Here is a 27,295-nt window from a genome sequence, read left to right on the forward strand (position 1 = left end):
GTCCCATTGGTTTACAGTGAAGTTGCTGTAGATCTTGCCTGAGTCTTTTATGATCCCTGCCATCCAGCCAGGAGCTGTGACTGCTCCGTAACCTTCTTAGATTTAAATCTGTTGCTTGTGTTCTCCTCATAGTGTTACAGAGCAGCAGAGCCCATCCATACTGATGTCTTAATATCCTTCTTTCCTTCTTGGATTTATAGGGTAAAATAAACCCTCTGCCATAGAAGTGCTTATTGATTACTGAAGTACATAATAAAGCCCAAGAATAAAGTAAGACCAAGTAATCGGTTCTATTCCTGAGGGATGACAATAAACTGGCCAAAGCAGCCTCTGAAGGTTGCCTTCTGCCTTGCAGCTAGGAGGCTCCTTTTTAATTAGTTGTCAGAACAGTAAGCAGTGAATGATAGAAACCAGACAAAAAGAGTACATACTGTGTGATTTCATTTATATAAAGTTTTAGAAAATGCAAACTAATCTATGTGACAGTAAGCCTATCAGCGGTTGGGGGACGGGGTCTGGGCAGTATGGGGGGCACCTGAGGGAGGAGTTAACCAAGGAGCACAAGGAAACTTAGGGGGCCGATGGATATGTTCACGGTCTTGATCATGGTGATAGTTTCGCAGGTATATACATGTATTTAAAAAGGTATCAAAATGTACGTGTTAAATAGTTTACTGATATCAATTATATCTCAGTAAAGCCACTAAAAATACTAAGCAGTACACTGTGAAGAGATAATCCATGGCTCACTTTTGCTAAAAAAATTTTCTCTGTTCTTAGGAAGCTACATTTTGAGGAACATTTAGGAGGAATTGTGAGACTAAATTTCACCTTCATATTTAGATAAATAGGGGTTTCAGAAACTGAATGATACCATCAAAAATAAAGTTAAAAGGCATACAAAAGGCAAGACAGCCCTTTCTCCATCCCTTTTTCTCTCCTACATCTGAACCCTAAACGTGGCTTTTAACATAATTTTTTGGTAAAACAAAGAAAATGTTTAGAAAATAGCAATAGCATTAGTTCTTTTCTCCCCCCAACCCTTCTGTCATTACATTTCTCCCTCCCAGAAAAGAGGTTTACAGTGGAGAAATAAAAACTACTCCAAAATGTTAGCAGTCTAAAAGCAGACGGGCATTTTCAGCACAAAGAGATGTTTGTTTTCCTTGCATTTTAACTCTTAATTTTTGACACAGTGGGGAACTCCAGCATGGCTGCCATTTAAAATGTTACAATGCCATGGTGCTCTGATTGCTTCTGTCACAGGGGTGTTGTGACTGAAGGCCAGGAGACAAAGCAAATGAGGCCAAAGACAGTGCCTGCTGCTGAAGTGCTGGTCCATTTCTCCACATTTGAATTTGTCTTTTCTCTGGCTAACTGCTTTTCTGGCTTGAGGAGGAGTCACTCAGGGAGAATGAAGCTGGAATTTGTACAACCTCTTTTCAGTACCCTTGATTTTAATCAGAAATACACAATTATTCTTTTCCTCCAAATAGAGAAACTCAATCCCCATTTTAAATTCAATTATTGTAATTGCAGCATTCAGAAAAATAGCACATTCATTTTCTAATAAGAGATTGTGGATACCAAATTACTGCATATAGTATGTCAAAACAGGAAACTTGAGACTGGCAGACCAGTGGGTGTTTTTATCTTGGCAATTTGTATTTTCTTGCAGATAATTTCTAGTAATCCTACCCTTCCTTGTTTATGATATAGGAGACTAACTAGGTTTCAAGCCATCCTAAAATAAAGACTGTTGTTGGGTACAATTTAATTTAAAATCCCAGTTACGAATATGATGAATTATAACAAGGGCAAAAGTGAAGGCAGATACCCAATAAAGAGAAGAAGAAAAAGGAATCAGCTTTGGGGTCCTATGGAATGGTAGTCCAGAATGTCTTTGGATCTTCTCGAACCACCTACCATTGCCTCAAGCCATATTTATTTTCTTATAGCCAGGCTTTTTACTGTCTTGCATGTGTTTAAAAAAAAGAAAAAGATAGAAAAAGGTCTGGTTGTGAGAAGTTGATAATGTGGGCATTATGTCTTAGCAATATGAGAGCACCGTTTTCCCTTTTCCTGCTTTATTTGGCTTGAACTGGGTCAAATGTAAAAAGAAAATTTTAGGATTTTGAGGTTCCTGATTTTCTTAAAAGAATAACCTTGAAATCTATCTGATTTCTCCAAGTGTATGGTATTATTACTGTCTTCTTAGGATATACTTTTGTCTCAAAGCTATGTCCATGTCTTTCTCATAGACACGTTCAGACACCTACCACTTTCCGTCAAGCACTGTACATTTCCTGATCTCCTCAATGGAACATTTTCCATGATACCTTCTCTCTACCTTTGCTATTTTAATTTATTAACTCATTCTTTCACATATATTTACTGAGCACCTACTAGGTACGAGATTCAGGTGGAGCAGGATATGAGCAAACTCTGAGATATATTCAGAGAAACTGACCAGCAGTGTTGGAGGTGCTAGAAGCCAACAGCTACAATACAGCCAGAGAAGGCAGAGCACTGGAAAGCTTTTATATGGAAGAGGAAATAGACATTTCCATGTGTCCCAAAAGGGAAAGAGTAGTCTGTTGAACTCTTAAGTGCCTACTAAATGCCAGACACTTTAGTTACATTCCCTCAACTGATCCCTATTTTTGCAGTTACATCTGGGAAGTTTTATCTCTTCACAAGGTTACTGCGTTAGCTGATTTTGCTAGCTCAATCCTTAAATCAGCCTTGTATATAAATAATTTCCATGTGAAGGGCTATCCAAATATCTACTAATTCTGATTGGTTAGAATCTCTGGACAAATTCCAAAGTGGCTGGCTTCCTAGTTGCACCAATAATCACTTGATTTCAATTTTTTTTTTTTTTGGTGACAGGATCTTGTTCTGTCACTCAGGCTAGAGTGCAGTGGTGTCATCATAGCTCACTGCAGCCTCAAACTCCTAGGCTCAAGTGATCCTCCTGCCTCAGCCTCCAGAGACAGTGGAACTACAGGCACATGCCACTACACCCAGCTAATTTTTTACATTTTTTGTAGAGACAGGGGTCTTGCTATGTTGCTTTGACTGGGCTGAAACTCCTGGACCCAAACAATTCTCCCACCTCGGCCCCAAAGTGCTGAAATTACAGGTGTGAGCCACCACACCCGGCTAGTGTTTTTGATATTCATTCTATCTGTCTGTTTACTTATTTTTCCAATTCAGATTTGAATGAACATCTTAATGATGTCAAAGCACATCAGTCATTACTGCACTATGCATAACTTACAAGTTTAGACTCCAGATCTTCTATCTATACATTTTACTTTAGTCCCTATACACAGGTTATTGACTATTTGAAGAATAAATTCAGACTATATGCACTCCCAAAAATGTGCATCAGGAACCTAAAGGAATGCTCAAAATGTGAATTCTAAAGTATCTTGCCTTGTTGGTATTTTATCAATGAAATAAAATCATTAGTTAGGAAGATTCCTGTTGTCTTCTTTGAAAGGAAATGATAGTTTTTGTTTGTTTGGGTTGTTGTTTCTGGTTTTATTTTTGTTGTTGATTTTTAATCAGGGTCCCACTCTCAGTGGCATGATCATAGCTCCCTGCAGTCTCAAACTTCAGGGCTCAAATGATTCTATACCTCAGCCTCCTGAGTAGCTGGCACTATAGGCACATGCAACCACTCTCTGCTAATTTTTAAATTTTTTTTGTGGAGACTGAGTCTTGCAGTATTGGTCTCAAACTCCTGGCCTCAAGCTATCCTCTTGCCTTGGCCTCCCAAAGTGCCAGGATTACAGACATAAGCCACCACACCCAGCCTGTTTCTGTTTTTGTGTAGCATAGCATCAAGTCTTCAAATACCTCCCAAGCAGAAATCCTTGCAGAATATGATTTCCCCTCTGGCTATGAAATGGTACAAAACTTCAACCCAACATTTAAATAACTATTAAGTTACTAAATCACTGTGTATGATATAACATATCTTTCATGGAAAGACTTGGAAAAAATAAAACTGTTCATATTTCTTTCTGGCTGCTTTCACATGCCTGAACTCATTTCTGACAAAATCCTATGGAGTGGTTATCATCCCCATTTACAGGTTTAAAAAAGCCTCCAAGATTTCAAATACCTTTCCCAAGACTGCGTGTTTATTAAGTGGAGGGGTCAGAATTTCAACCTCCGTCAGCCTCAGACTGAGTAAGCACTCGCCGTGTGTCAGGTGCTGTGCTAGGTCCCTCCTCTTAAGGGAGAGCTGTCCTCTGTGGAGTGGAAATAAGGCCGCCCGGCTGCATTCACTGCTGCTAGTAGTCATCGCAGCCTCTTTTCAGTCTCAACTTGCCGTTACCCTCCGCCAAGCAATCAGTCAAGAAAATAGTTTCTCAGGTAGTTTCTTTGTACAGTGCGTGAGAGTGAGGTGGTACGTTATACTGGCTAAGCACATGAACTTTGGAGGACAAGACTGAGTTCAAGTACCATCTCTGCCATGGGAATCCTTAACTTCTCATCTCTAAAATGGAGGGCTTTTCCCTTCCAGGGCTATTGTTGGGACTCTTTAATCAATGCCAGCTGCTGACTGGCATTTCTAGGAGGAAAAAAAAACCACTCTGCAGTCATTGCTGTGGAGGATCCCTACCCTAAGAAAGCTGTGTCACAGAGATGTGAAATGCACTTGAGGAAGCAGGCTTTTCCTGAGATGGACATTGTCCCTTTGGCAGGGAATTCAGTCATGTAGGTGCCACTTAGCATAGAAAGCAGGAGCTACATTCAGTACCTCACAACCTTAGTGTCTGGAAGGAGGAATGGTTTTCAGCAGCCTCATTACCTGGGGAAAAAGAACTCAGAGTTACAGGCACTTTAAGAAAGATGCTTTTACTTTGAGTGTTGGAGAAAATAGAACAATTACCTATTGAAGGCAAAGTGGATGAAAAAAACACCTCTGTTCATACTACTCTGATCATTTAATCTATTCAAATTCATTCTGCGTTCTTGAAGGTGATTCAAGCCAGACTGTTCTGCTGGCTGCACCATTCCTTCCCTAGGCTAGGACACAGGGTGATTGCCTGAGATTCCCAGCTAAACACAGCATTTCCTACTCTAGGAGGAGATTCCTCAAAGGGCAGTCACAGATATGTGGAAGGAGTGGAAGCAGGGAGGGAGGAGGAATCCATAAATCATCAAATCATTATTGAGCATCTTTGAGGGCCCTCGAGACTGAACTAGGCCCTGTGATGATTCCAAGGGCAGCCAGACTGTGCTCTTTGAGGAGCTCACCACCTGCCTGGGAAGCAAGACTTGTATATATGAAATAAGTGAAGGATTCTATTCTATCTAAACTAGAGCCAGGTAGATTTCCAGCTCCTGGCTCACACACACTTAAATAAAAAAGAAAGTCTTTGTTGAAGAAGGAAGGAATGATTTCTAACATCTGTTGAGTGCTTCCTGTGTGTCAAGCATTGTTCTAAAACATTTTTATGTTTATTATACATGTACATACATATTTTATATATTTATTAACTCAATTAATGCTCTTGACAACACTGTGAGGTAGATACTGTCAGAAGCCCTGTTTGACAGATGATGAAACTGAGGCTTAGAGAGATTAAGTTACTTGCCAGTGGTCTCACAGACCATATGCAGTAGAGTCAGGGTTTGAACTCGGGCAGTGTGGCTCCACAGTTATATATGAAGCAGAATAATATGGTCTTTTCAAGAGTTTGTTGGCCTTTTGGTTCAGACTGAGAGCTACTGTTACCTACTCTTCTGGCTTTGGCTTCCTGAGTCTTAGGCATGCTCCCCCTTTCTACAAGAGAGACCAGCTTGAACCAACCCTCTGTGATTTCACTCTACCTCTCGCCTGGCCCTGCCAGGCCTCTCATTTGTAGTTTCTCTTACTGAGCACATTTCTAAACGAGGACAGTTGCTCTACTTTAAGGACATACAAATGGCTTGCCCTCACCTGTCAAGCATGATCCTTGTATTTTACCAGGCCCATTATGAACGCAATCTTTCTGTCGAAATTTGCATACCTCCTTTCTTGAAAAGTAATGACAGCAATTTCTTTCCCTCCGCTCACTTTCTGAGTGTCTCATTTAACGGCACCTGTGAAACCGACAGGCACAGAGATGAGAAGTGAAAGAGAGCAGTTGATTAAATCATCATCAAGTCGGGCCTCAGAAAGTCAATTCTGCTTGCCGTCTGCAATGATATCCTTTTATCTTAAAGTAATGAGCTATGGCACTTTTGCATCGGGTAATGCGATAAGTTCTATTAGCATGTTCCATTTGCCTCACAAGCAAGGGCAAGTCATTTTAGCTAGCTCATATCACTGCAATCAAAGCAATTGGCTTCCCAGGCAGAGAAGAAAGGGAAAAGGCTCAGGGTGATTTCTATGGATCACAACACAGCGGAAAAAATAGACTCTTGTGTTATTTTAACCCATGGCAGACTTTTCCTTTTTACTCATCAGCAAATTTGGGTTTTATTAGCTTACACAGTCTCCAAAAGGGAACCGAGCTTTAGTTGAAGCAAACCTGGGGGCTCAGGCCCCACCCAAAGCAGCAAGCAACTATGATATAGAAAGGGGAAATTGCAGCATTACAAGGAGTCACAAATAGAACACTGCTGAGGAACAGGTGAGAATGTCTCTGTGATAATAACACTGTGGCCTCACGATAAACTCTTGCTTCCCACTGTCTTCAAAGTCATTTGTAATAGGTCCCCAGGCAGGTACGGATTAATGCTATTGATGACTTAGAATCAGTAAATCAATGACAAAGAGGAAAAGGATCTGTTGCTTAAGCCTAAAAGAGATAATTTACAAATCACCAGGCCCTAGACTGTCAGTTTTACCTTTGGACAAGAAACTCATTTTTTTCTGAGTTTGGCAACCACTGAGGCTTATGGGTTTTAAGTAAATTTCATTTTTGGGGTTTATGTATGTTTATATTTGGCAAAACGTGACTTCCTTTCTTCTGAGGAAAAAAAAAAAGCTGAGCTCTCCAAAGATTTGTGAAATATCGACTTCTCCCCTGGCTTCCAAAAACTCAACAATATTTTAATGATCTAAGTGGAAATTTACAGCACACATATTGTTTTATGAAATATACCTGGATTTCAAAGTAACAAAAAGGAAAAAAATACTGAAAATTAAGTAATTTGTGAGCTTTAAAACTTCAGGTTTGGACAAATTGATTTCTGTCAGTGTATTTGCACTGCTAATGAGTGGTCAGAATAAACTTAGCACAGAGTAGGCACTTTAACATGATTGATAGACTGAAATATGTGATCATCTGAGAGCTGCTGGAGGCAAAACAAAAAGTGTTCCCTTAGCCCCCTCAGATCACATTGGTTATTTGAGCTCTGGCCAACTCAAACTGAGAACTTGCAAAAATGCCAGATTCTGAGAACTCCCCGTGCAGGAATACTAAGTTATCAATATAGAATTCCAGAGGCTTCTGAAAGCTTGCTCTCTGTTGTATTTCCTGAACAACTGAAGATTGGTGTACCTCATACTGTTTTCAAATGGGCTCATCATATGATTGTCAGAAGCTGTATTCTTTTGAACTATTATTTGGAACACAAATCTTTTCATTAGGCTTTCATTTTATCTGAGCTATTTTATTTGCTCAGGCATAGTTATTGTTGAGATAGAGAGGAGGAGCCAGTGGCATCATTTTGCAGTCAGTAGGAATACCTCAAAACATTTTCATGATTAAAATGTTCTTTTTATTTCTAGGGCCCCAATAGCTTTAAATTTCACTTAAAGTCCAAAGCCAGTATGAGAGCAATGTAAGCAATGTGAAATGAGGGCTTTGTGGATTGATAAAAAACAGACACCACCAGATTTGCCATATGTGGCACAAAATGGCTGCCTGTTTTTGCATGCGCAAGGGATTAGACAGATGGGAAGGGGATGTTGGACTTGTTTGTAGTCACCATGCTGCTACTTCTTTAAATAAGAAAATAAGTGCCATGTTTTCTGCAGGTGGCTTCTTCTGAAATTGCTTTTAGGTGAGGGATGTCTTTACGGTCTTGGATAAACCTGCCCCAAAGGGGAATCGATTTATTTTGTCGCTGGCAAAGTTAAATTGTACTTGATGTTAGATGCTGTAGTTTACAAGTTGGGGTTCTCCCTCATTTTCCTCTCATTTCCTGTAGGCAGAAAGAAGAATAAAATAACTTTGTTCAGCAGTGGCGTTCAGCCCTGACATCTTTGGTGGCAATGATAAATGGATTTGAGATACGAAATAACTGTTCCATCAAGGTCCATTGAGCAGAATAGAGAGCAATGCCCTCCTCAATGTCATTGTATGTGATATATTCAATGATTGCCACTTTCTGCTTAAGAATGCATTCCATCACAAGGTACCTAGAATTCCATCTTGTTCTACATTCTGAATGAGGCAGAGAGGTGTCTTAGACCCTGACTTACTTGAATTTGAAGCAGAGTCTTAAAATATAGATGTTGAGATTCCTAAATGAAAATGAGAAATGTTTGCTTTTGAGGAAGTATAATAAAATCACAATCACATGGTTTCTGGGCCTTTTAATGGAAGACATTTTCTTCTAGACCCCAACCCTAGGCTCTGCTGACAATTTTATTCCTGCCCAGTATGTTCACACATACATCCCCATTGCATTAAGCTGTTAAATTAGTGTTTCCTATACTTTGTCTTTGGAATCACATGTCTTTTAAGTCATAGTTTGCTTGTGCAACATAGAATCAACCATGGTTTGAACAATTCTCAAGAATGAGATAGATTTATCAATGTAATTGCCACCTACTGTGTCCCAAGGCATGTAGGTACAAAGATGAGCAAGACACTGTCCTTAACCTATATGGAGCTCACTGTTTAGTAGGGAAGACTATTGTGGCAAACAACTGAAATACAGTTTTATAGGGAGTAGAGACAGAAGCAATTAATTTTCTCTAGAAGGGCATTGAAAGATTCAAAGAGGGAACTGTTTTGAAGGTGAAGAGCAGCCTTTTAGGTAGAAACTTAAAGGAATAGAATTCCCATCAGAGGGAATTGTTAAGTGCAGAGATAGTAAGACCTCAGGGTATGACTGAGTGTGGCTGGGTGTGGCTGGAGCAAGGGATGTGTCAGGGTAGTGCTGCTGAAAATGTGGACACAAACCAGGGCCAGTCCATGAGCTGTTTGTAACTAACCTGCTATGAGATTAGTATGGCAGTTGAGAGTAAGCGTTGGGAAACTTTTAGAGCAATTCAGTAGCATAATTTTGTATCTCATAAATCTAATAATTAAGTATTTTATATGTCTTTATTTCTCTAGACATTCATTTTTCATTATATTTTACAAAAGTATTGGTCTGCAACTTATTGAAAGTTAAAGAAAACAAAAACAAATGGTCCTTCACCACAGAAAGCTTAGGGGCATCATGTTGAGGGAGTGGTTGGAAGTTGGAGGTGGGGTTGTGGATGGAAACAGAATGTGAAGAGGCTTCTCTGGTCTTGGGAGGCATCATCGTCCAATAGAAATTAGGAAATCCACTCTGGTTAATATGGACTTGGATTAGAAAATGGAGAAACCATAGACCCTGGAAAGCAATCATTAGTCTGTGGTAATGCTAAAATAAAACCCTGAACTAAAGCAGCAGCCATGCCATGGAGATGGAGAGTTAGAAAGTAGAATCAATAATATGGGGTAAGAGAGGAAGATGAGTCTGCTCAAGAGTGGAGTGGAGGATGATGAGACTCTTCACTTACATGGTTGAGTGATTTTGTGGCAATGCTGTTACCAAGGACAGCATGGGAGAGGTGCATTTGGAGTGAGCAAAGATGAGTCCAGATTAGATGGATACCTGAGTCTGAGGTATTCATAGCACATCAGAAGGGGGCACATAGCAAACAGAAACATACTGATGATAAATATTTATCATCTGTACACAGTCTGCACCATGCATTGTCTAAGCTGTTTGCATGTATGAACTCATTTTATTCTCACCTTCTTATTAGAAAATGCTATTATTAGCCACATTTTACTGGTAAGTAAACTGAGGCACAGAGAGTTTAAAAAACTTTTCCAAAGTTACATAGCTGACAAATGTGGGCATGGAGGGTTTTTAGTCTCAGCATATACATGGTAGATGGAACCAAGGGAATCTTTAAGGACTCCCCTGGAAATCACACAGAAACAATAGAACTACAAATGTAACTCTGGGGAGACAGTGACATTAAAGAATATGCATAAAAGGAAGGGCCTTGAAAAGATACTGGGAAAGAGCAATATTGGCGAATGTGTGCAAAGGGAAAAATTCCAGGAGGCTCAATTGAAACAATCTATTTAATAAATACTTAGCACTAGGGAATTTTTTTAATTAGATTATGCTACAGTCCATGCAATGGATTGCAGTGCAGCCATTTTTTAAAGTGATGTTATAGGCAAATTTTACTGATTAAACTATAATATTTGACATGTTATATGAAAAGAAAAGCAGGTTACAAAATGCTAAGAATTCATTTTTATTTCTTAAAATGTATGTGTGAAGGGTGAGGAGGAATATATATATTTCCTTAAAAGATAAGACTGGAAAGAATTATACAAATGCGTTAACCAGTGTTTACCTGTGGATTGTTGGCTTATGGGTGATTTTTTAAATGATCCAGTAAATTATGTATTTTTAAAAGGGGAACTATAGGGTGGGTGGGTTGGTCGTTTAAGGAGTAGGACTTGTCTGAGAAAGAAAAATGGTGTCTCTAGCAGTTCACTTTTAATTTATGAAACTATAAAGGAGAGAAGGTGAAGGTGAAGTTGAGTGGTAGCTGTATTGGGATGGCTGGAGGGACTCAGGTTAGGAACTAGTCCCTTCCTAACTCTGCATTCAAGGCCTGTGTCTTAGCATGCACACTTCCTATTTCCTCCTCCTTGTCTGTGGGGGTTTAGGTCATATCTTTGTCTGAAGCCTGGGTGACCAAGAATTTTTACTTGTCAGTGCTGTAAGGGCTACTTGTTCGTTTTCATTTCTTTTAAAATGGAGGAAAATATTTTCAACTTTTCACAAAGGGCTTTGAAATCTTGCCATGAAGAGTACTCTGTCACCTCAAGCTGGTAGTTAGTGTGCAACCTGTTTGCTAATAAACCAAAGCAGGACCCCAATGTCAAATGCTTAAAATGGTCAAATCAGCAGGGACCCTGTTTCTGCATTTGACATGCCTTTTCCATTTCCCAGCTTCATGCAGAACATAAACCTGAATCAAGAGGTGGTTCAGTGTGAACTCTTATAAATTGGAGTGGGTATCTAGGGATTGGGGAGCAGACACTTCTTCTTTTAACCTTTGAAGACCAAGAATCATTTGGTCAAAAATCCACAACATATTGAACTTAGGGTGTGAAAGCTGTGTAGTGTATTAAATGTGAATTTGAGACCATGAATTCTACCCACACTGACTCTATAAAACAGCCTCCCTTTTTCATAAAGCAGGCCCATAAACCGCTGCCAGTGAAGCAGAAAGACTCCTTAGGACTGTGGCTCGCTTTCTGTCTGGGGTTGTCAACAAACCCCCTTTATGAGTGGAATAGACCTCTTATATGTGTCGAGCTTCTGGCTTTTTACAGAGTGTGTTAGGAGCCAGGCTAGGCAAACGTTAGGCGCTGTTTGCTGAGTGCATTTATTGCCTTTGCATAATTTATGAGCTGGAGGGGTTGACCATCATTCGTCTCTGCCAGGGGCTGGCACTCGAGGCTCCAGAGAGTGGAGCTGTAAATTGGATGGTGCGCTCCTGCTGAGCTCACGGCAAAGTCCTCGGGTCAGTATGGGAATTTAATACCAGAAATGGAACTGTTTTCTCAGCGCACCATGTGGGCCCCAGTGCAGCAGAGACTGTTTTGGCAGACTCTGCGACTGGCCTTGTCGAGGAGCTGTCACTCACCCGGCATGTTATGTGGGGAGCCTGAGCATTTTTAATCGGCTTGGCATCCGTGCTGCTTCCATAATGGATACCAGTAGGTCTCAGTTCTTCACCATATGCTTAACTCTGGAGACAAGGTGCTTCTGGGTATATCAGTAATTACTTGATGCAGAATTAAGTGGACCTTGAAATTAGAACTGGACTGTTGGAAAGCAGGAAGCTTAACACTTTGATAGCAATAACCATTCCCAGGGACATACTGCTGTTAGGATGGGGGTGCACAGTGGTGGTTCTTCCCAACTTCCCCACTCACTCTCCCCCATACGCACCAGATCCTTGGGGGTGTAGGCAAATGCTATGCCACGGCCTTCAGCTGTCATTGATTACCTCACAAGGAGAGCTGTGAACATCTGGGAAAGTGAACCTGCCTGGAAAAATACACTTCTCTCTTCCACACTTCTCCTGAATCATGCGTTGTCACTCTTGAAAATGTGCCCGGACCTTAGGAACTTCAAGGAGAGCTTAATTAAAGGCAATGGAGAGATTGCAAAATCAGGAGAACACTGTTGTTCCTCATCCATCTGTTGTCGTTCTAGGCCTTCAAAGTCTTTATCTCACCCATTTTCTTTCTCAACAAATTTGATTTATTATAATAGAGAAATCACTCATTAGGCAAAATAATGTAAATTTAGACAATCTGAGGTCAGAAGCTTAGTTGAAAACAATGTAGTTGTACTTGTTTAAATCACTGTCACTGAATATCTGATAACCCTATGGCACTGAGTAGCCAATGGAAGAAGTAGAAAATGTAAAAATCCTCTAATGTGTAAGATTGTGGTGTAAATGCTCGTCGTACAGAATGCTGAGACTGAAAAGAGGAAGTAGTCCCTAAGCTGTATCTTATGATAGCAAGATATCCATTAGGATGGGCCTTTTGTTACTTTCCATTGAAAACGCTCTAATAGTACCTTAAACAATAAGGTAACTTAATGTTTTCTGAACAAAAAATTCCAGAGGGAGTCTCCTCTGAGATGGGTTCAGGGGCTCAATTAGGTCAGACTTTTCTTCCCTTGGTCCCACCATCTTGTTTTTGTACTTAGCCTTTTTGCCTAAAAATGATTGCACAGATGACTGCTACAGATCCAGACATCATGTCCTTATATAATCATGTTCAAAGGAGAGGCGGGTGGTTCTTGCTTTTCTCTTTTTACTTAAGAGAGAATTTTTTTTTTTTTCTAAAACCCTCAGAAGACTTCAAAATCTTATTCACCAAAGATGGGTCTTATGACTACCCTTAGTGGCAAGAAAAATTGGGAAAGAACATGTCTGGCTTTTTTAACCTCGGAGTGTCAGGAGGAGGTACAGACTAGGGAGAAGGAAGTTGTAAATGGCTATGGATATCTAGCCAGCAGTGGCTGTTCTACAAGCAAATATATTTCCCGTTTCTGTTTGTAGTTACATCAACTCCCATGTCCAGGTGGCCACACTAAAAAACCTTGGCATCGTCCTAGTCTCATCCCTGTTACTTACTTCCCATATCCGTGTGTTGTCAAATCCTATGGTTCTACCTCAGAATTGCTATGCCATCTGTTTCTCCCTTTCCCAAACCATGGCACCACCCTGTTTAGACAGTGTAATGGTTGCCAAACTGCTTTTCCTGTGACCTGTTTCTTCCTCATTGTACACACTCTCTCCACCACCCCACAGAAAGAGTCATCATAATGGAAACAGCTCTGATCATGTCACACCCCTGCTCAGTGTTGGTGTTCAAGCTTTTTGTCTACTGCTGAACTGAAGGCTACTTTAGGACCAGGCCTACATCTTGGTTGAATTTCTTTCTAGCTTAGCAGTGCTTTATCAAGGGCTGTTGAGTGAATGAATGGATGTGTTTATCTGCTGAGCAATTACTCTAACAAAACACATCCCCCATTTTTAATCGAATATTCATCAACAAAACATTCTTGATTGTTTTTAATTATTTTTTTCATGTCTAATGAACTTAAAGATTTAGGTTAATTATTAATTATCATTCTCTAGTCGTCCCAAACTCAGCTCAACAGTTGGAATTTGGGATCTGTTAGATACAGTGTGAGTCTATGGCCCTAAAGCATCTTTTTTTTTTTTTTTGATCATACTGTTGATTGATTCATTACTCTGACCTTTTGTCTTTGGCATGTTTTTTGTAAGGAATGTTCCTTCTATTCTCAGGGCCTCTAAACTGTGGAAAAGGCAGCCATCACCAGTGGTGAGCCTTGCCCATTATGTTCTGTTTCCTTCAAAGTCCAAAGGTTTACCTGTTTTCCTTTAGCAAAGCACCAGGAGAGATACAGCCATTTACGTTAGGTAAAGGTAGAATTTCTTCATTAAGAATTTATTTTGCTCTGAATTCCATTAAATGATCTTGATTCACCTTAATCCCATGGCATGTTGACTCCTAGAGGGGCATCCCTTCTACTGTACGGTGGCAATGCTCACTGGTGTGATTGGGCACCTTGTCGGACTGACTCCAGGAAGGGCCACAGAATACAGGCATCAGATGAGATCAACAGAACAACCTTTTGCATCTGAACAGCATTTTGCTTCTGATTCTGTTACTAGCACTTGAGCCAACGAAACTCTTTCTTTCTAGCTTAGACAACATTTCTTATTTCTTTTATCTGTCTTGCCCTTTTGAGGGGGGAAGAGTGAGTATCAAAAGCAAAAACATAATCCTTGTACTAACCCTTATTCTCTTGTCTTCATTTTCAGTGTGACAGTGACAGTGACCAGGAAGAGAAGGTAAGACCCCCTCCCCCATCGTGGGCACAGCACATGAGACACTATGAACACCATAGTCCTCCTACACACAGCTGCAGGGTGGGATGCCAGCTTCATGTTGGCAGTACCTTTTCTCTTCTGGAAAAATGGGCATTATTCACACAGTGACATTTCCTATGATAAAATATAATATGTTTAGTTTTTGAGATACTCTTTTTTTTTAAACGAGTCCTTTAATATTGCATATATGTGACACTGAGTTTTCACTTTATGGAAGATGACTCATAGACCCAAAAAACATTTTTTAAAAAAAGAAATTATTTTAATAGCCATCTGACTTTTTTTAATCCGTGACGAGAACATTAAACTTGCTAGTATGTATTTATAAAGTCATTTCTGTGTTCATTTTACTGACCTATAAGCTTCTTCCTGCTTTTCTGTACATATTGCCCTTCTTAATAGAAATCTCAATGAACATGTCTAGGAATCTCATCATGGGTAGGGATGGGCGGCGGAGCTCAGATGGGAACTTCTCTCTTCTCATCCTGGTGGATGCGCAGGTAGGAGGACAGTTCTTCCTGCAGGAACATACTCTGTTTCGAGGCTGATGGCCCCCAGCCTCTGTGTATCCAATTCAACATGGATCAAGAAAAGGAGCTCAGTTTCAGAGCTTCCAGAAGATTGGATCACAACCTGGTAAACTGGCTTTCTGCTGCTTAAAGCAAAGGAATTGTTTAGTCTTCCTTTTTTTTTTTTTTAGCTCTCCCAATCCCCAACCAAATTTCTTTCCATTTTTACTGCTGCTTTGTGTATTTCGAACAGAGTTACCTGAATATCATGGTTTCTGTATTGCTTGGCACTGAAAGGATGGATTAGACCTCCCTCCCCCATTTCCGGACCTGTCCTGGGCCCTCTTCTTTGACTTTCACCTCCTACGTGCTTGCGGATTTTACTCAGAATTCCGTGGTTAGTGTTTAGTGGGATCTTTCCAACAAGCCCAGAATTTTTCCCTCCTTCTTTGCTGCCAGCCTCCAAGAGAGATCTAAAGGCTCTTGTTCTGTACCGTCGTTAATTTGAATTCAGCATATGTAGCCTGTTATAAAATGCGAGACATCATCATTTGAGCAGGTCAAGCATATTCAGATGAAGACAAATGGTGCTTATTTGATTTCCTTAAAATCAGGAAATGAAAAAAGTGCTCTCTGGAGAAATCATGTTCTGCCTGACTTGGATGATAGACCAATGCATGTCCCCCAGATAAGAATAGGCTCTCGCCTTGAGGTTTTTATCTCTGAAGGACGGCCAGGACTGTCAGCTTGCTGACATGTGCATTATCCATGTCATTTTAAACAAAGTAACCTATGGAAGGGTGCGCTGTGCTGTGACATGGTAATGGGCTGTTGGATGACAGCGAAAGTACACACTGGAAAGGGGGCTGTGGATTATTCTTTTGTTTAACTGACAAGTAGGAGCTTCCTTCCTCCAGCCCCCTGGAGTCTTAGCTCCTTGGCAGTTGGACCCCTGGTGTCTCAGGCAGCCAGTGTGTAGTGGGTGCCAGGGACTTGTGCGTGGCCATAATGGTTCAGCGTTCGAGGTGTGCTCACTGGCTACCCGAGCCCCCCAGGCCACGTTCCCACATGGCAATCAACATCTCATTCGTCAGGTGTCACTGGTACTCAGGGAGGGACTGGTACCTTCTGGGCATTCCGGGAAATCTATAGGCCATGGTTGATCTCGCTTTCTAGGTCTGTGCTACTTCTCCAAGAGGATGAGCTCTATTCGGGGTTTCACAACTGAGCAGACATTCTTTCTTTAAAAGGAAATGTGAACTCCAGAAACATCACCAGTCTTCAGTAGTGCTAAAAGGTGGTGAGGATGCCCAGCTTTGCATTCCGTGTAAGCATCTTGATCAGTGGTCTCAACCTGGGATACTCGCCCACATCACCTGGGGAGCTGTTACAAATCCCAATGCCTGGGCCTCATCCCAGATCAGTTCCCTCCGGCTGGTGCTGTCCCACACCACTAGTCTAGATGATCACCTAACTCTGGTAATTTCTAGAAGTAAGCCACCTGTGGTTGTCAGAGGGATCTGGGGGCCAAGGTGCTTCCTGCATACTGACAACATCCCAACTGGTCCTTTCCCACAACCTGAATTCCCAAGTCATTGTTACCTGGGTTTCCATCTCCAAGTGCAAGAAGCAGCAAAGATGAGTGTTGGGAAGGTAGCCCACATCCACCACTCTGAGTTTGGGTTGATTTCAGGGCAGTAAAAGAGATACGTAGGTGTTTATAGGCAAGTCCAAGAGGGTAGCCATGGCAGGAAGGGAAGGAACATTAGAAGTGCTTCTCTGATGCGCAGCGCACTTCTTGCTTTGGCCCCCCTGGTCGTTCTTCCTTTTGACTGTGATGGTCCTGCAGGTCTTCTTCCCAAGCTGCACCACAACCAGGACTCACATCATCTGTCCCTGCCCTGCCACAGACCATTTCTCCAGTGGGTTCCTGGCAGGAGCAGTCAAGACTCTGTAATTGCCATCGTGCCTGCTTGGCCCTGTTGTAGTTAGGACTGTCAGGCTTCCCCTTTTCAACTGAGATCGTCTGGTGTTTATCACCGTCTTCAACACCATCCTCCCAGACTTCTGCTCTGTCGGAGCCTGGCCCCCGTCAGCCTCATGTGTACTAGAACCTCTTGCGTGTGCCCCCCTTGGAGCCCCAGAGCTAACCAGGGCTGCTTTCATGTGCTGCTTGGAGGATTCGCATTCAAATCTGAATTGCTAATGGTAGAAAAGATGCCACTCAGTGTCCTGGGAACCCTTCAGCAAGCCCCACCAGGGATGCTGTTGGAGGCAAAAGTGAGACTTGCAGGGAACCTGCTGGGATTTCTCTCCGGAAGACCTGTCATTCTCTCGCTCCATAGGGATCTGCAGAACCGGCGGTCTAAAATTAGGGTACTGTATTTCACACAGCTGACTGAATTAAGATAAACTCTGCTTTCCTCTGATATGAAGCTGTAATTTATAAAATGATACCCTTACTAATTAGTGTGGAAGTGACTAGGAAAGGGGCTAAAAAGCAGCGCTTTCCCTAAGTGCAGGAGACACACTTGTGTGTGGAAAAGGCTTTGATGAGACACTGAGCAAAGCCTCTTCCTTAGCCTCCCCTCCCAGCCATGTGAATACATTTCACAGCAATGTCACAGAACCTGGAGGACTTTTGTGAAGAGTAAAAATTGGGTTGGGAATTAGAGAAGGCTGTGAACACTCTTTATCTTAGATGTGGGATTGTTCTTCATTGTAGTTAGAGCAAAGAAAAGAGGCAGTACTTGGCACCTTAATCACCCAAATTAAGCAATTATTCCAATCCCCCCACTTGAAATGAATTGGTGTCTTGAGAACAAAGAAGCAACATGCATATTTCCACATATTTGGCCTATATTTTCTTTTGTTTCCTCTCTTTCTCTACCACTGGCAGGAGCTGATTATGCTAAGAAGTACCCCCTATTTGGTTATGAAGTTAATGTGGAGATTTAAAGTAATTCTCTGTCCTACCCACTTCCTTTTTTGTGTGTGTTCCATGTGCCAGAGCTGATTGGAAGGCATACTGCCCAGTGGTCAAGCATTTAGGCCTCAGTCTGATGGCCTGGCTGGTTTCTGACTCTGTCCCTTACTATTTTGTGGCTGTGGACAAGCCTTGGTTTTCTCATCTGTCAAATGGGGGTGAAAACAGCTCTACCCATAGTCTTATAACAGTTAAATGAACACATTTGGCACCGTGCCCGGTCTATAGTAAGTGCTCAGTAAACATTAGCTTTTGTTAGTCTTACTTGGGGCAAAATGAGAGAATCACTTGAGAAAAGAGGAAGACTCAGCTCTGCTAGAGAACCTGCCTGAGGGTTTCACCAGGACCTGGGGCTCAGCCTGTATTCCAAGGGCACTTCTTCCTGATACAGGCTGAATGGAAGTGTTGTTAAATTGTGAAGGGTCCTGAACAATGTTTTTTAACTCCTGTCCAAACGTCAGGCCTTCCCCTGGCATAACCTGGAGCCAAGAGCAAGTGTGCTGTCCTGGAAGGATCAAATGGTGATGAGGGAATTGTACAGTCCTTGTCCCTGCAGCAGCTGTTCCCAGATGGCAAAACTGTCAGTTCTTGGATGCCCATCACAGGAGAGAGGTTCCGATTCAGTACGTCCGAGATGAGGCCTGAGCATCTGTATTTTTTAAAAAGCTTCCTAGGCAATATTGGTACACAATTGGTTTTGAGAACCACTGCTTTATGCCATATGACAAAAAGAAACATTTTCTTTCCCTATGTTTAATGCTCTTTAAATATTTACCGCTTAGTAGAAAGACTTGAAAGCTGTAGAGATATTACATGTGTATGTGCATGTTGTCTGTAGATACAAGGTATAAACATACATGCAGTATCCACATACACAATCTCATAGAAATGAACCTTTTTCCTTTTTCAAATAGAGCTTTTTAATATGACTCCTGATTGCAGTTTCCTCTCTCCGCGCTGTTAACAGTAGGAACCTGGAGAAGGTTGCTGCATTCCTGGGCTTTGCTTTGGTACTCTGTCCAGTACCCAGGACAGCATGCTGGGACACTGGCTGACTGTGAATGCAGTACCACTGATTTTCCATGCCTGCTCCCCCTCTCCTCACATGCATACACTTTTTGATGTATTCTCATTTTTGAATTCATGATAAAAGTTGTGTTTGATCATTTTTTTCACTTGTGTGGGAAAGGGACAGCTTCTAAGAAAAGCAGCAAAGAAAACCAGTAGAGACTTATGTTCCTAACTCAACACAAACCACATGCCTCACTTGGCTCACGAAGGACTCAGAAACTGCTGAGATGTCAAACTGAAGACTGGGCATGTGGCTTATGCTTATAGTGGAAGAGTCCCATCCCTTAATTGGCCACGTTTCACACTTGGTAAAGTTTGTGCACCCTCAGCAACATTCCAGAAGCTCAGAAGGCCCTCATTGTTGCTTGTGGAACCCCCATCTTTGGATCCGAAATAGGACATGTTCTGATCAGGAGACAATTTAGAGGTACTGTCCTATTTTGCAGCTGGAAAAGAACTTTCTCCACCCTTTCAAATTTTACAGCAGCAAAGCAAACAGCTATTGCCCAAGGAAAGAGAAAGGATCCACGTTCTCATCCTTATATCCCTAACATTTTGCACAGTGCTTGGCATGAATTAGGTGTTCAGTTTCTGCTAAATTTGCGTTTCCTTTCCTGGGTACTCATCTCCAAATGGAGGGGATAAGTGAACCAAGTTCAGAAGACTGGTACTTGAACCTGAATGCACCTCATACAATCCCAGTATATTTCCTGGACCCCAACAAATATGTGGTCTCTTCCTCAGGCTAATGTATTTCTTTTACAATTTTTTCTCATAAAACATTTCTAAGCAATTTATAAATTTTCTAACTTATTTGGGCAATTTCTACTGTTCTTGGCTGAGTTTCAAGAGCTTGCCATTTTGGATACCTGATTTCCATAATGCCCATCCACTCAACCTCTTCTATCCCTCCAAGATATGTGTGGGTTAAAGTGACATTTTATTGTTCTTCCAACATCATCATATTTCTAGTTGGCTTAATTACACTGCATACATCCAAAATCCCTATTGATATCATCCTTGGATTAAATTCTACTGTAAATTATTTTAAATCCAGAATCACATAAAATTCTTCTTTTCATATCATGACATTTTCAGGCCAAACCAAAAATTACTTCACTTACACTGATTGCGTATGTACAATGATTCGTCTTACTACTACCATGCCATATACCTGAAAAAGGCAAAGGTTATAAATGTACATATTTTCAGTTAAATGTAGATCAGCAAAATAAATACTTGGGAGTTACTAGAAATTTGTCACACATCTTCAGCTAACCTCGTTTCTTCAAATGAACAGTGAGAAGAAAGAGCAGATTCTCGATGTCCTGTTGCTCATAGTGGGTGTGTAATGGAAAAGCATCCTCAGAAGACCTGGTTTCTAATTTCTCACTAACCAGCTGTGTGGCCTTGCACAAGTTACCTAATGGTGATGAGCCTTAGTTTTGTCATCTGTAAAATGAGACTGGATTCAATGATGTAGCTTTGACTATCCTGATTTTCCAAATGGTTATTTACCTAGGCCCCAACAGCATGACAGAACCCAGAGAGAAATTAACATGTGATTGTATTTTCTCTTTGCCAAAGCAGAAAGAAGATTATATAAGAATTGGCTCCATTCTTTCATCTCTCTCAAATTCATAGGAGAATAAACATAGTGGACACACTCGGGTACATCTGTGTTGACTCTTTAGATTAACTGAAGAAAACTTACATATAGGCCTGATGGCTAAACAGGGTCATTATCTGTTTGTTGGCTCATTCATTCAGTCATACGTATCCACTCATTTTTTTCAAGTATCTACTGATGGACTAACATGAGCATTGTAGTTGCATGACCCTGTTAGGACTGTCAACATGGACCTGTCAGTAGGCAGTAGAGCAATTAGTTGAATCTCTGTTTCTCAGCTACTGTTAAGTATTTAGGAAAGCATGGGAACAAGGTGGAGAGCTAGTTTACATAGTGTGTTTCAAGAACTCACTCAGTTGGTAATGAGTATTATTCGACCTATAGAAGGATTTCTGGAAACATCTGGGGGTGAGTACATGATTCTGCATTGACAGAGAAAAGGTCCTATTGCTTTCTTTTAGAATGAGCCATTGCCTTGGATTTTATGGCTTACCAGGAGGGAAGGTTACAAAGCCAAGGAATTTGGTGGAGGTGGTAACTATCAGCCTCATGAAATTGACCGTGAACCCTGAGCCACCTGATACCAGGAGGTCATTAGCAGAGGCATTTATACTGGCAGTGGCCTTTAACAACATGCTTTATGCTCTTGGCTTCTGATGGAGTAGAACCTGAGATGCTCTTTTGTTGTCAGAAGAGTCTGTCTTATTCTGTATTAGGATTGAGAAGGGTTTGGTCCTCAGTAAAAATATAAGAATTTCATTTTGGTCATGCACATACATATTTGTTTGTGAATGCTCTTCATAACTGTACCATTGTAGGGTGATAAATATAATAAAATGTCTATATTAGGATGTATTAGTAATTATCCGAACTTTATACTTTTGTGACTTTAGGCAGTCCCAAAATTTAATGGATAAGTGGACTTTTCTTTTTTATTTTGTAATCAGAGTTACAGCTGGGAAAGTCAAATTGGCCCCCTTCTGTACATCATAGAGCTTTTCCCTGTTAGTTTTCATGAGGATCATGTTGAGCAGTGCTAGCTATAGACCTGCATGACATCCTCAGTTTCCTGAAGAACCAGAAGGAGCTTTCTCCTTTGTTGTTCCAAACTCAGCTTGATTCATGATCTGCCAAGTTTATGGAGACTATGAATGGAGTCTTTGAAATAAGGACTGACCAGGAACCCCTGGTGGTTATAGTACTCAAGGGGCTGAGTTTGGGCTTCATCTTTTCTTTGTGGTACTTAGTGGTTTTTCACCTCCCTAATTTCTTGGTCCAAAAATACAGATGCTACTAATTTCTTGGGCCAGTGAAGAAATGAGATTAGGGTCAATAAAAGTAACTAATAATAAGAAGAAGCACCACTTCACATTGAAGAGAACTTTGTATTATTCAGAACACTTTTACAAATATCATTTTATGTGATCTGATCAAATATTTATTGTGGGAATCTGTATGGATCCTCATATACAACATTGTTGATCATCTGCAACGTGCCAAACTCCATGTTAGGTCTTTTCAAGGTCTTTATCTTCTCAAGCAGGTGTCATCATTTTACAAGTAAAGAAAATGAAACTTCAGTGATGGAGCTGAGATATAAGCTGTGTCTTAAGATTCCAGGGTCTGGGCCTTTAGAACCATGTCATGCTGCTGCCTATATATCAGGGTGAGTTGGGATATACCTAGAAGTACCACTTGAGAACTCTTGCTATCTTCCTTTCTGTGCCTCACCCTCCTTGTGCTACAAGAGACCTGGATCCTACTTATCCATCCACTCTCACCCTTGCCCAGACAACTCCATTAGCTTCTAAAAATTTAAAACATGGCAGTCATTCAGTAAATACTGAGCAAATACAATTTGAATGAACTGACAGCTTAAATATATAGGCTCTTTGAAGTGTGACTTTTTTTTTTCTTTTTTTTTTTTTTTGCCTGGGAAGCAGTTATCCAAGGTGAGAAGGGCAGAGCTATTTACACGGTATATATTTTAACTCTTACAGATGATTGGCAAAGTCAGCCTTGTGGGACACCATGATTAGTTAGGGATGCAGGCTATACCAACCAGTGGACTAAGCATGAGTCATATTTGGACACAGAACTCAGACTTCATTTGAGTGTTTATATAGATGTAAACTCTTAATATTTTATTAAATCATAGGCTCCCAGTAAGTACCCCATATCTAGCAGGTACCTGACACATAGTAGGTGCTCCATAAATATTCGTGTTATACCTGGAAGTTGCTTTCTTGATTATCTAGGCCCCAGAAAGGAAAAGGGACTTGCCTCCATGACCTGAGTAGTATAAGGAAGAGCTGGGCCTGGGACAGAGAAATTTCTGAGCTTCCAGCCCAGAGCCTCTTACATCCCATGTGGTCTCTGCAGACTGTTTTCTCCTTATGACCAGCATTGTAGGAGAAGGTATAGATATTACCTTGGCTCCAGAACCGCATCCTCCAAGATGGTTTTGCTCTCAGTTATCATTCAGCCCCTCAAGAACACTCTTGTCCATCCTGAGACATTGATTCTCACCCTTAGAGAGGACCTCTGGGTTCATCGAGGCCACAGCAGATGCTGCATGGAGTGTTCTACAGCCCAAATGGTAGTGAATATCTGAAGCAGCCATGTCCATGTTAAAGATTATGTATTTGCCACTAAGGGGGGAATATAGTGCTTATCGGCTGGATCGCTTGCCAGCTGAGCTGATTACGGCACAGCACTCTGTCAGCCAATGATTTGTCCTGTCCTTTATCATCTGTGTCACTCAGCAGTGTGCTGGCAAAGGGAATGGATCGCCCCCTTCCCTTTTTTTGTACCCATTTCGTGTAGAAAATTTGTATTTACTTTGGGAGTGTAATTTGTTCCTCATGGATAATGTGACCCTGAGCGGAGCTGGATCATGGGTTAGTTGAAGTGATATTTTCCGCTAATGGTAGTCGTACATCATTGCTGTCAGCTCGGGTTAGGAGGCAAGCACATTACAGCTCCATTTTACCTCTGCAGGCATCTGGGATTATTTGCCATAACCGAGTATGACATGACCGCACTACAGAGTGCATTAAAATTTTACTGGCTTCTCAGGCAGTTCCCGGCTCCAGTGTGTGCTTTAGGCAGACAGTCTGATGGGGAGCCCAAGAGCCCTGACTTCCTGCTCAGAGGTGCTGCTAGATGGGGGTGGGGTTGCCTAAGCAGGGGCTGCCCTCCTCTTGCCTTGAGAAAGAAGCCAGGAAAGGCTTTGTGGGGAGCCAGCCAGGTCTATGGAACTCCCATACTGGCAGGTGACAAGCTCCCTTGTGCATTATAACCAGGGGCTCCCTATAGTGGCCACTGTAGTCTCCTCTCTCTCCTTGATGCTTCAGCCCCCAAAGTAGATTGAGCAAGAGCTCTTTCTCCAAGGAGAGCCCAGGACAAAGTGTAAGTCTCCACCAACACTTGGCTGATTTTTATTATTTTTGTCTGCCTGTGGTCACACTAAAGAAAGGAGGCATAGGTCCTCATTGTGGCAGAATCTGTGTACATCCATGCAGCTAGAGTGAGCGTGATATTCTCATCAACCCAGTTTGAAATGTTTGCCAAGATGTTTTACACATTATCTTACGCAGTCCTCATACCAGTCCAACAAGGCATAGGCATGTTTACCCCCATTTTACTTATAAAGAAACTGAGGTTCAAAGAGGTTGAGTAATGTACATCATACAGTTTATGGTGGCAGAAATGGGCTTATGACTTCAAAGCCTGTAAAGTTTCTAGTGTTCCATGCTACAGAGAGATAAAAATAACCATTATTTAAATAATGCTTACAATGCTTACAATGCTACTTACAATTTAAATAGACTTGTTTAATCTACACTACTTCGCTAATAAGTGGGTGCTAATATTATCCCCAGTTTACAGAGGAAGAAACTGAGTCACAGAGGTGTGACCTAACATGTGCAAAGTCTTGCACCTGCTTAGTGGCAGAGCCAAGTTTCACACCAGGTTGTCGGGCAGTGCTCTTAGCCACTCAGCTGGACTCTCCCTCACACCACATTCTAATAAGCCTGAGAGCTGATAGGAAAAGACCAGGGAGAATAGTAATATGTTAGAATAAAAGGAAATGTTCAAAGAGTATTGTATCACTTTCAGTTGTAACTCAAACTAACATCCAACAAAATATCACTCAGAAAAGATGCTCTGTGATAAGCTTTAATTAATTAATAAGTCCCATTTGTAGTTTACACATTACTTGCATGCAAATGATGCTTCTAAGTTGTTTGAAAGGCATTTATTTTGATAGGTTAAGACTAAGCAGTCACTCTGGTAAAATGCTTTATTTTTTTATATTGCTTAGCATCCTTTGTTGTTCTTGTTAGAAAGGCTGTAATAAACTTACGTTGAATCATGTTCTTTAAAAAGATGATGTAAGGTTGTCTCCCAGCAATGAGTGGGATGTGGATCTGGGCCCAGAGGCTGCCAGATAGAATAAAATGATCACAGATTCCATATTGGTGGATTCTGGATGCTGGACACTTAAATGTACCCACATGCCCGTAACATGGAAATTTCCTTTTGTTCTGCCACAGAAAAACGCCTTTCCACTTCTCTAGCCTCCTCATCTCTCTCTCTTACAAGCTTGAGATATTACCCCTCCTGGACAGAATGGACAAGCTGCTCTTACCATTGCTTGTGTACATGGTAGGGTCGTAATTCATGAAGTTATTCAATAAACCAGATGTAAAATGAGTTATACTTTGTACCTTCAAGGCAGTTTTTAAAATGCTGCAATAGAAGAGCCATAGATAAGCATGGCTTTTCTCATTGAGAAATTTAAAATTAAGTTAGCACACTAAGGATTGTGTTTCCCTGGTCCCACTCCCCTCCTTGGATTCACAGGTACACACATTGATCTTCCCTGCTAGATTATAGTAGGTCCAGAGGATTGACCTGAGTTTCTCCTCTGGCCTTAGATCCAATCACTCAAGTAATAAAGAATAAGAACAAAAATATTGATCCAGTCATCAAAAAGTAATTATCCCTCTCAGATAGTCTGTTTAGAATGCAGCAATAATTTTAAATAATGTATTCCCAAGAGACAGCATGACAACATGTGGATTATTTGCTTTGTTTAAGTAGGGCTACACTTGTACCCTCATCCCTTTCCTGGTCCTCTAATGATGTAGGCCCACTGTAAGAGTAGACCCACTGTAAGGTAGGCCAAGTAGGCCCCAAGGCCAAGAGCCCCAAGTAGGCCCACTGTAAGAGTAGACATTGAAAAAAATTCAGAGTTTACCCAAAAAATCAGTTACCAAGCAACTGTTCATTATAAAGATATTTATTAACCTTTTGTAGCTAGATTAATTTTAAACTCTTAAGTTTTAACAGGCCCAGCATGGTGGCTCATACCTGTAAACCTAGCACTCTGGAAGGCCGAGGTGGGAGGATCACTTGAGCTCAGGAGTTCAAGACCAGCCTGAGCAAGAGCAAAATCCTGTCTCTACAAAAATAGAAAAATTAGCCAGGTGTGGTGGTGACATGCACCTGTAGTCCCAGCTACTCGGGAGGCTGAGGCCGGAGGATCACTTGAGCCCAGCAGTTGGAGGTTTCAGTGAGCTCTGATGATGCCACTGTACTCTACCTGGGGCGATGGAGGAAGATTCTGGCTAAAAAAAAAAAAAAAGTTTTAACAGCTTTGGCTGTGTTTATATTAGCAGGATATTTTTTAAGACTTTTTGTTTCAAATAACATAAATCAAACTAACAAATGAGGAAATGTATAGGCTTTTGGAATTCAAGTAAATGTTGAAATAATCAAACCATCTGATATGCAGCTGAACATCAGAAACACTAAACAGGGAGTTAAGTGCCCTCCTTGCTTTGTCTCTACTTCTCTTTGTCCACTTGAATCTTGATTGTTTCTGAGACTTCGTTTCCCTCTTTGGTGGAAATCATGACCTATCCACATTTCAGATTTAGCCAGTGGCAGAGAGACTGTCTCTCCTTTTCCACTGCAATTACTAAGATCTAAGGAAGGGATTCTGATTAGCTGAGATTAGCTTAGGTGTAGAGATAGGTTCTCAGGAAAGGTTGGCCTAGATCAGGTGCTTATGCCTGGATTGATCAGCTGTGAATAGAAAGACTGGGCCATGTTGTCCAAAAGTGCTGCTCTGGAGGTAACTGTGTACATGGTGCTAGAGTCAGTAGAAAGCCCAGAAAGGTGGGAGTTAGGCCTATAGCAATGTGTTCTGTGAAGGATAACCTAACCTTCCTGCCATTTGGATTAAACACTCATAGGCACTAATTCTTGCCAGCCATAGAAGCTGCCTTGATTATCCAGAGTTAGCACCTTATAGTGATCACAGAATCTGAAATATGAATGCATGTTTACAGTTATATATAACAGTTGCCAAAATATTCATAGAGTCATTTTAAGTG

At 41.2% G+C, this 27,295-nt stretch overlaps 1 protein-coding gene across 2 annotated transcripts in view; it reads left to right on the forward strand.

Moving 5' to 3' along the window:
- Nucleotides 1–27,295, forward strand: part of AUTS2 (autism susceptibility candidate 2) — a 1,232,042-nt gene that overhangs the window by 888,985 nt on the left and 315,762 nt on the right. For both annotated transcript variants that reach the window (XM_012640369.1, XM_012640368.1), the window contains exon 5: nucleotides 14,624–14,653. In XM_012640369.1, coding sequence (XP_012495823.1) covers nucleotides 14,624–14,653 — 30 coding nt within the window. The remainder of the gene's footprint in view (nucleotides 1–14,623; nucleotides 14,654–27,295) is intronic.

The sequence above is a fragment of the Propithecus coquereli genome, unplaced genomic scaffold (assembly GCF_000956105.1).
Source record: "Propithecus coquereli isolate 6110/MARCELLA unplaced genomic scaffold, Pcoq_1.0 Scaffold150, whole genome shotgun sequence".
Classification (NCBI taxonomy): domain Eukaryota; kingdom Metazoa; phylum Chordata; class Mammalia; order Primates; family Indriidae; genus Propithecus; species Propithecus coquereli.